We start from the raw sequence: 9,019 nt of genomic DNA, 5'->3' as shown, positions 1-9,019 counted from the left end.
CTGATAGATCTCTTGGGTTAAGATTAGGCTAAAATTTGGAATTAGGATAGGGTTTAGGAGAAAAGTATGGAGTTTTGTCTTGAACTTGCAAATGGTCTTGAATTCATTTGCAGATGGTAGAAGTCACCTTCCTTAGGTTAAACCTAGAGTTCAGGTAACAATTAAGATTGAGCAAGAGTTGGAAAACATTGTTATTTCTGAGGGTTGCCCAACCAAAACATAGTCCCATTTGGACCTTAACTCAGTCATCAAAGAGTAGAAATCAACCGAGAGTTGGAGGAGTGTGTTTGCTTCTCACAAGTCTACCATGCAAAGATAAAGACTGGTGTTGACAATGCTGAATGGACTAGAATTAATCACAGAATGGTAGGGATCAACTCGCTGGGATTTAGGTTAGAATTCTGGAGAGATCGTGCTAGAAAAATGCAGTTTAGATTCTGACAGTGCCATCAAAGTAGGAGGAGGCTTGATGCTGGCAGGGTTGAAAACTGAGTTTTGAGAGGTGAGCCCTCTATCCAAAGTAGGGGTTCTCCTTGTGTTGAAGTTAGTTAGTATTAGGAATACTTTGAGTTAGAAGAAAGAATGGGCTGGAGAACTGTATTCACTCCTGAAGGTTGTTGGGATTACCATCTTAAACTGAGGATGCTCATGCAGGAGAATGGATGTAAATAGAGCTTAGTGGAATATATATTTTATATGCTAATGGCCAAGATCACTTCTCTTGGTTTTAGAATAGGGGAGGTATTACTCCACCAGGATAGGATGAGAACTGAGCTGTATGTGCTTTGGATCCTAACAGTAACAATTCTTGTGTTAAGGCTACAGTTAGTGTTTGGTTTAAGGACAGAGCTAAAGTTTGAGGAAGAACTGGATAAAGAATTGTGTGACCATTGTAATTCTCCATGACGATCAAACAAGAAAGCGGACTGGTACTATGGAGATGGCATGGGATACTCACTGGACAGCGCACTCACCTTTTCTAAGTTTAAACTAGTTAGGCTGAAAACTGTTCTTAGGGCGTGGGAGAAACTAGATTAGGGAATTCTGGTTCTAGGACCATTAGGTCTTGCAGTGGCTGACATTCCCTGTCCCTAGTTATGGTTCAGTTTAAGGTTAGGGAAAGAAAGGCATGAACAGCTGCAGTTTTATGTGAAGGTTGCAGGAGCCAATGAAATAGGATGAGGTTGGGCACATAGGAAAATCTAATGGGCAACGATTTAGACTTGCATTGCTGTGCTAACTCTCCTGGGTCAAGATTAGTGGTAGAGTTAGGAATGGAGTGAGCAGGTGCTGGAGCACTGTTTATTTCTTATATCTGCAGGGATTATAAATTAGGTTGGGGGTTGCTCCTGATAGGACAGAAAGGGTATTTCTTTCTAGGAGGGAACGGGCTACTTTCTAGGAGCAAAAGGGTTGAACATCTGTACTTATTTCTTTCTGCAGAGACCGCCAAAACCTAACCCTGACTAAACCCTTGAATCCACTATCCGCCACAACACTATCTTAAACTCAATACACACAAGTCAGCCTCAGTTTTTATCTTCATTCTGACAGCAGATAATCTTGATCATTAGGACCTGAGAACCCTAACTCCAGTATTAAGGCCAGCCCTGTCACTTCTGCCCAGCTGAGACTAACCACATCCTCACGACCCCCTTCCTAGCACTGTGACTCTTACAGGAGGGGCAGTGGGAGAGCTAGCTCCACTTCTCCTAACCCTGACTGAGTGCTGGGCCCCATTGCCGCAACCACTTCTTGGTGCTTATATTAAGCCTGTAAATCCAGCAACAAACTGTGCTCTCCTGCCCTTCAATTCTTAAACTCTCTGGACTGAACTCAACACACAGCAAAGACCTAACCCTGCTGCCTGTTCCAGACAAATCTGCACTTTTGTATCCTGACCCACCGTGGCCCCCAGCTCAGTCATTACAGGAGCCAGGGATATGCATTACAGCACATTCAGGTCAGCAGCCACTGATCTTCACCCTTGTGAATTCTGAGCAGGATTAATCTGAGTTGCAGGGTCAAGTATGAAGTGGAGTTAGGGCTACTGTGCAGAAAGGCAGAGGTTGAGGAGCTAGATTATTTCTAGCTAGAATATATGCCCTGCAAATGCTATGTGGGTTAGGAAAAGGATTGGTGCACTCTACACAAAGGGGTCAAGGTTGAGATTAGGACAAGTGAGCATAACTAGCCAAGAAGGTAATTTATGATTAGGGTGAAAGAAAAGATTCCAGTTTTGGAGAAGATGGATGGAGGAGAAAAGATAATGGTTGCAGGAGCAGAAAAACAAAACAGAAACAAACCAAAAAAAACAGGCTTAGTGCTGGTGGGGGGAAATTTTTAAGAAAGGTTGGCCTAGCTACATTTTAAGCTCATGTTTGGAACAGGAACGGGGACAGAACAGGCTGAATATCTCCTAGGAATGTAGCTTGAAGGTAGTGTCGTACAGCTAGTTAGGTCGGTTACTGGGGGGGCGGCCTTTCTTAGTTTAAGACCATATTTGGTTGGAATCCAGGCTGTGGCCTAAGAGAAAAAGACCTGAAAAAGGTTGTTCATTAGAAGAACCTGTAAAAGCTGAAGAAACAGTAGGCAAGCTGCAGACACCTGAAGGAAATCAGCTGTGGTTGAGCTTCCTGGACCTCAAGTTAATAACGGTCTGTGGTTGCCTTTGGATTTGAGACAGAAGGACTGGGCTTGGGCAAGGGCTGGCACAAAGGGAAGCCCTTGGGCAAGGGCTACCCAATGAGCCCTTTCTTCCACAAGGCCCAAGTTTTTGCTGGGCTCTGGATACAGTTTGGAACTGGTGGGACTAAAGACCTCTATCGATTACTGCAGTCTTTATGGGGCACAAAATGGGAGAACTGCTGCCAGCCTGGATGGATTTATCAAATATATTGTGGGCAGAGAGGAATTTCTTGAGAAGACTCAAGGGAAGGATGCAGCTATGGACTTAGAGGGGAACTTGGGCAAGCAAGCTGGAAAGAGGACTTAGCTGCTAAAGTGAGATTCAAGACTGAAGATACCAAGGCAGTTAAAGAGCTCTTTGTTTACACCTAGAACCTATAATATCTGCAGGGTTGGCAGAAGCATCATACTATTGACAGTATGAAGCCATCATCCAGTTATGGTAGACAAACTGTATTTGTTGCTGGATCCTAACAGCCAATTTAGTTGAGGTTAGGGTTGAAAAAGTCCCTCTGCTGGACAAGATACGATGATGTGTTTTAGGCTAGCAGTAAGATTTGTGCCGAAGATCTAGTGCTGTTATGTGATCCTGCAAGGCTGATGGTCTTTGGGAGATGGCTGATGTTGTTAGCTGTAAGAGATCGAGCTGTAGCAAGCAAAAACTGCTGTGTGAGAGAATAAAGATAAGTCTGGTATTTGAAACAAAAGAAACAAATTCCTAAATACAGCTGCAATTACTTTCAGAATAGCCAAGTGTTGCTCTTCTGGCCTTAACACTGTAGTGAACATTAGAGTTTGTGCAGTAGCTGAAGAACTAGGTTAAATCACAGTTTCTGTAGATGCCACAAAACATGCCAGCGTGCAGGGCATAGCATGGAAGAGAAAGGGATAAGATGGGCTATGTTTGTCAGACCGGTTTTAGGCAAAGTCAGTCGTTCAGTTTGACAAGAGCCTGAGAAGTCTAATATACTCCTAAGTTTGGGGTGTGCTGTAGTGCTGTAGGGAGTGCTGAGGCCTTTACAATCAGCTAGAATGGACTAACATTTAAGCTCAGTCCCTAGGCCAGAGTTTAAGGGCTCCATTACCCCTTGGAGCAGGTTTGAAATGATGTTCCAGGCCAATGAGAGCTGTGCTGAAAGAAATTTTGGGACAGAGTTAGCTGGCCTAATAGGGTCCAAGCTAAGGTTAAGGGGTTTGCACGGCAGGAGATGAAGAGCAGGAACCTTCAAGAGTTAGTAGATTTGAATATAAGATGGTCCAGACATATAAAACCCAGTGGTTAATCTGGGCATCGAGTAGGGTTTGGGGCTAGGTTTAGTGACAGTGTGGCCTAGTACTGTACAGGCCATTAGAGCAAGGACAAGGACTGTTGACAAAATCAAGTGGGGCCAAGGCTGGATGTGGGGCAGGCAGGGCCAAAGCGTAGGGCTAAGTGTTGTCTTATGGCTAAGGATGGGTACTGGAGGAATTGAAGAGCTATGTACAGGTCCCTCCTGCAGACGTGTACATTGCTCCTGTCTATAAGGGAGTGAGGGACTGCACAGGAGAAAGTCTAGCAAAGGAACTAGGGCAAGGGCAAGAAGAGACAGCAGCGCTTAGCCAGGCTTTGGGAGCACAGGGAACGCCTTAGTCACCTGCATACCTTGTGCACCTATGTCTTTAACCTTCCTCCCATCCTTCCTGCCTCCCTGTGATTCTCCTTCCCTGCCACTGTCTCAGCCCTGGGTGTCTCCCCTCACCCAGACTTCCCTTTTCTTTTGTTGTTCCACGTGTCCTTCCCAGTCCCAGCACGGGGCAGAGGCAGAGGCAGCGAGGGAAGAGAAAAGGTGGCCGCGTTAGTGGTTTCACAGCCGCTGCGTGTTCAAAAACGCAGCAATAACGAGGTGGATGAGGATGGCCGTGGTCCTGGCGGGGGAGCCAGGCAAGTGCGGGCGAGCAGGGGTTTTGCCCCGAAGGAGCCTTCGGGGAGGGCTGCGGCTCCCGCGGAGCCGCCTCTGCCCCAGGCCTCGCTGGCTGCGGGGCAGCGAGGACCCCGCTGCTCCCCGCATGCCGGGACGGAGCAGCCCGGTGGCCGCGGCGCCGCCGGGGGTGCCGCGAGGGGCGCATCAGCTCGCAGCAGCTGCGGGCGAGCCCGGCCGGGGGGGCCGCCCCGCCGCCGTCCCCGCCCCTGCGAGGGGCAGGAGGAGGAGGAGGAGGCGGGGGGACCGCGAGTGCCCGACCCGGTGGCTTTTAGCGGCGGGGAGGCCACTCAGTTGTTAGCGCCGGGGCCCCGCGCTCCTCTCCCGTGCAGCCGCTGCTCGCGCCTCTTCGCTGCCGGCCTCGCCTCCTCCTCCTCGTCCCGCTCGCCGCCTCAAAGCCGCCGCAGGCTCCGTTCCCGCGGGGGAAGGAAGCCGGCTTTGCAGAAGGAAAAAAAGAAGAAAGAAAAAAAAAAGGAATAATAATACAGCAGCGCGGCTGGGCGGAGGGGGGACACGGGGCGGGAAGGAGAAGGAAGGCGAGCAGGAGAAGCGGGGCCGGCGCGGGGCGCTGAGGCTGGCAGCGGCGCTCGGCGCCCCGCACCCGCTCGCCGCGGCGGCCGCGCGTGGGGGCCGGCGCCCCCGCGCAAGATGCACACGACGCAGAAGGACACCACGTACACCAAGATCTTCGTGGGCGGCCTGCCCTACCACACCACCGACGGCAGCCTGCGCAAGTACTTCGAGGTGTTCGGCGACATCGAGGAGGCCGTGGTCATCACGGACCGGCAGACGGGCAAGTCCCGTGGATACGGCTTTGTAAGTGCCGCGGGGCCGGGGCCACCTCTGAGAACTAGCGGGGAGAAGGGAGAAGGGGGCTGCACGGCTGTGCGGGGCTGCTCGGGTGTTTTTCTCTCTCTTTTTTTTTTTTTTTTTTTGCTTTGCTTCCCCTGTCGTGCCTGTTGCTGCCTGATAGGGCCACGCCGGGCGCTATCGGCCGAGCCCAGCCCGTGCCCTGCGCCGCCTGCCCGCGGGTCCCCCTTCCCCACCCCACCCCGTGGGGAGCCCCCGTGGGGAGCCCTCGGCGTCGCGCGAGACCCGCTCCAAGGCACCACATGCATCACCCTGCGCAGGTCACCATGGCTGACAGAGGCGCTGCAGAGCGAGCGTGCAAGGACCCCAACCCCATCATCGACGGCAGGAAGGCCAACGTGAACCTGGCCTACCTGGGCGCCAAGCCGCGGATAATGCAGCCAGGTGAGCAGCGGCCCCCGCGCCTCCCCCGCTCCGGCCGGCTCTCCCGGCACGCCGCGAAGGCCGGAGGGCTCGCGCGGGCCTGTGCTTTCCCTGCAGCGCTCCGTGGCTGGGTGCGCCACGGATGGGATTTTTAAGTGTAATGTGTGGTAACTTTCTGCCCGTTCTGCACCCGAGCCTTGTTTAAAAGTGAAAGGATGCAAGGATAAAGTATCTAAAGTTGCCCGGGAAGAGTTCTGCAACTGAGACTCTTCATTGGTTATTCCCGCTCCTGGGAATGCAGAAGCACTTACCATTTACAGTATCATTGCAGGGAAAGACTGGCCAAGGCGTGAAGCGCTTCCAACGTGTGCGGTCTTATTAATAAACAGGATCTTAATGCGAGCTCCTGGAACAGATGGGAGTTATTATGTAGGCTTGAAAAGGAAACGGCTCTTCCCGCGACCACATCGGAGCCCACCTGATGTCCTAGCCGCTTCCCAAACTGTTGCTTTTGCAGCAAGAGAGCCGGGAGTGCGTAGCCTGTGGACATTTATCTGTGCTCTAGCGGAGGCTGCTCCAAATTCCTGAGTGCCAAACCCGAGCAATACTCGGGCAAGCAACGTGGTGCCCATCAAGGAGGGAGTGGGCTTGGGCCTGGGCACTTGGAGGCAGAAGCGAGCAAGAGATGAAGGCGGGTTAGACCCCATGTGCGGAGGTGACTTGCATACAAGGCTGCACAGAGTTCCCAGCTGCAGGCAGGATTTAAAAAGTAACATAGAATCCTTCAGAGGCTTATAATAAGGGACCAGAAAGAAGCACAAAATAAGAAAGGAATGACTTGTGCTTGTTTAGACAAAGTTTTTCATTTAAACATCTGTAAGAATCAAAGTTGTACATGTGCGCTTTGCTGTTTAAGTTCTCTGCTCATTCGTCTGAGTGTATGCATTATATATATGATTTATTTTGCTTGCTAATTTGTGGTTGTATAACCTTTCAAAAATCTTCCCTGCAGCCTGTTGGTGAAGGCTGTTACTCTGTGTTTTCTGTGTATATTTGTGTATGCACATAGAAAAGATAAGCAGCCAAAGAAACACCCATTTAGAGAATGTGATGTGTTTTTGTTGGTAGGTTTTGCCTTCGGTGTCCAGCAGCTTCATCCAGCTCTCATACAGAGGCCTTTTGGGTAAGTCTGTACAATGGGACCTCAAACAGGGGAGGAAAAATCATTTTTAGAAAAGGAAAGAAAAGATCTCTGAAGACTTCTCATAGTAGCATCCTTGTAAATTCACCAGCAGTATTCAAGTTCTCAGACTTAAATATATGTACCGTAAGTGTGCTCACCTTGTTGGTAATGTCCTAAAGGGGCTGAGTCAAGTTGTATGGGATGTGTCCATTGCAGCTAAGCCGTCCTGTCCTGCATGACCCTATGGTAAAAAGAGGAGGTATGACTTTATGCAAGATTGCTGTGCCCCATTTCTCTTTTTTTCACCTTGACTCAATGCTGTTTATCTCTTTCTAATCTGACAGGTATCAGAAGGATATGATGATAAGAGGTGGAATAGTTCTGTTTGGAATTAAACTCTGTAACCAGTAGACTCAAACACAAACAAGCTAAAATGGTGATTAACGATGCATGTATGTTTTTTTCATATAGTCAATAGACCTCCGTGTGCTTTTTTTATTACAGTAATGAAGTGGTGTTGATAGCTAAACTGTGTGCTTTTATTTAATTGAAAGAGCTGTAGTGAAAGTTTTTGGGGGTGTCTTTCTCTTTTTTGTTGTTGAGAAGTGACTTTGCCATGGGGAGCAAAGGGCCTTTTTCTTTCTTGCTTTCAGGCTATAGTCTGTGATTTTTTTTTAACCGTATTTTGTACTGAGTGCTAAATTGTGTGACTTCTTGACTCTTAAGTAAATCCACGTATTGCTTGCATGTTCGTAATTTTGGGGAGGGAGGTGCTGTTCTTGGGAGGCGTGTGGAGCTCCTTATTAACAATGTGCGTCCACTTGGGCTTTCTAATTGGAGATTTTTACTTCCACACTTGCACCGCTAAGCAGCAGCAGCAGCAGCAGCAGAGCAGGGCCAGGGCCGGCTGAGGGGAGGCCGAGCAGCAATGGGGAATCTGCAGCCGGCCCGTGCTTAAAGCAGCGTGTGAACGTGGGGCTCCTCCTGGCTCTGCACGCCCCAAACCAACAACGCCACGCTCAAGGTATAGGCCAGGAAAAGTTTTCCAGCAGGCTGCATAAGGTTTTGTTTCTAATGCAGCGTATGCCAATCTGCAGGAATACGGGTAATGGGGTCATTTGTGTCCAGTGGGTGACGTATGTTGTTTTATTTTTAATTCTGTTTTTTGCCTTTCTTCTATTATGTGGAAGCAAAGGAGATGATTGCTAATCTTGCTTCCTACTCCATCCTGCTTCCTGCTCAAAACTTCCAAAAACGTGTATCTTGCCTACAGAACAGAGTTCAGGTTAGGCAGAACTGTAGACATCTGACTGGACTATAGAAGTCACTATTTTCATTCACTCTATTTTCAGGCAATCAGTAGGGTTGTTTCAGTATTTACTTGGATCTATTTTTATTTAAGAGTTCATTTTTAGAAGGTGATCCATGGGTTGCACTGAAATACTTCAAAATCACTTTTCCTCCTCTGCAGGGTGCATTTTTTAAAAGTACATTTTACTAATATGCTGTGTGAAGTGGGTTATAGTGGAAATATACTACCAATACTCTGCTAATCCACACACAAAAGGTCCAAGCATTTTGTTTTCTCCTACCAGAGTGCAAATTAGTGAGGCTCTGCCGTATTCTGGTATGGTCAGCAGTGTTATCTCACGGTTCCCCCTATCAAGCAAGAAACTGAAAATAACTGAATTATGTTGCATTACTTTTACTGAGAAGATGCAGAAGTACAGTATTCTGAATTAAGTACAACATTACTGTGCTGAAAGGAGCCAGAAACTACATTAGTGTCAATGCACAAAGCATTCAAAATGCTGGGAATTTTCCTTTATTCAGTCCTGCAGAGATCAGTTTGGCCACCAAATAACATTTCTTCCTGCTCTTCACATTCAGCATCTTTTGTACTTAATGCTGGTCTTGTCCTGGAAAGTTGTCTGATCACAGCACTGATTTTGGGGCG

At 48.6% G+C, this 9,019-nt stretch overlaps 1 protein-coding gene across 1 annotated transcript; it reads left to right on the top strand.

Annotated features, from left to right (window-relative positions):
• The first annotated feature begins 5,027 nt into the window (after nucleotides 1-5,027).
• Nucleotides 5,028-7,119, top strand: LOC104568640 (RNA-binding protein 24). The gene is made up of 3 exons (XM_010215542.2): nucleotides 5,028-5,462; nucleotides 5,777-5,900; nucleotides 7,008-7,119. The coding sequence occupies exons 1-3, from the start codon at nucleotides 5,295-5,297 to the stop codon at nucleotides 7,064-7,066; spliced, it is 351 nt and encodes a 116-aa protein (XP_010213844.2). The 5' UTR covers nucleotides 5,028-5,294; the 3' UTR covers nucleotides 7,067-7,119.
• The last annotated feature ends 1,900 nt before the right edge of the window (nucleotides 7,120-9,019 follow it).

Source organism: Tinamus guttatus, unplaced genomic scaffold (genome assembly GCF_059628265.1).
Source record: "Tinamus guttatus ecotype Peru unplaced genomic scaffold, ASM5962826v1 Tinamus_guttatus_pri_ptg000131l, whole genome shotgun sequence".
NCBI classification, from domain to species: Eukaryota; Metazoa; Chordata; class Aves; order Tinamiformes; family Tinamidae; genus Tinamus; species Tinamus guttatus.
Note: the sequence above shows the minus strand (reverse complement) of the source record. Positions and strands in the feature narration are given on the sequence as shown.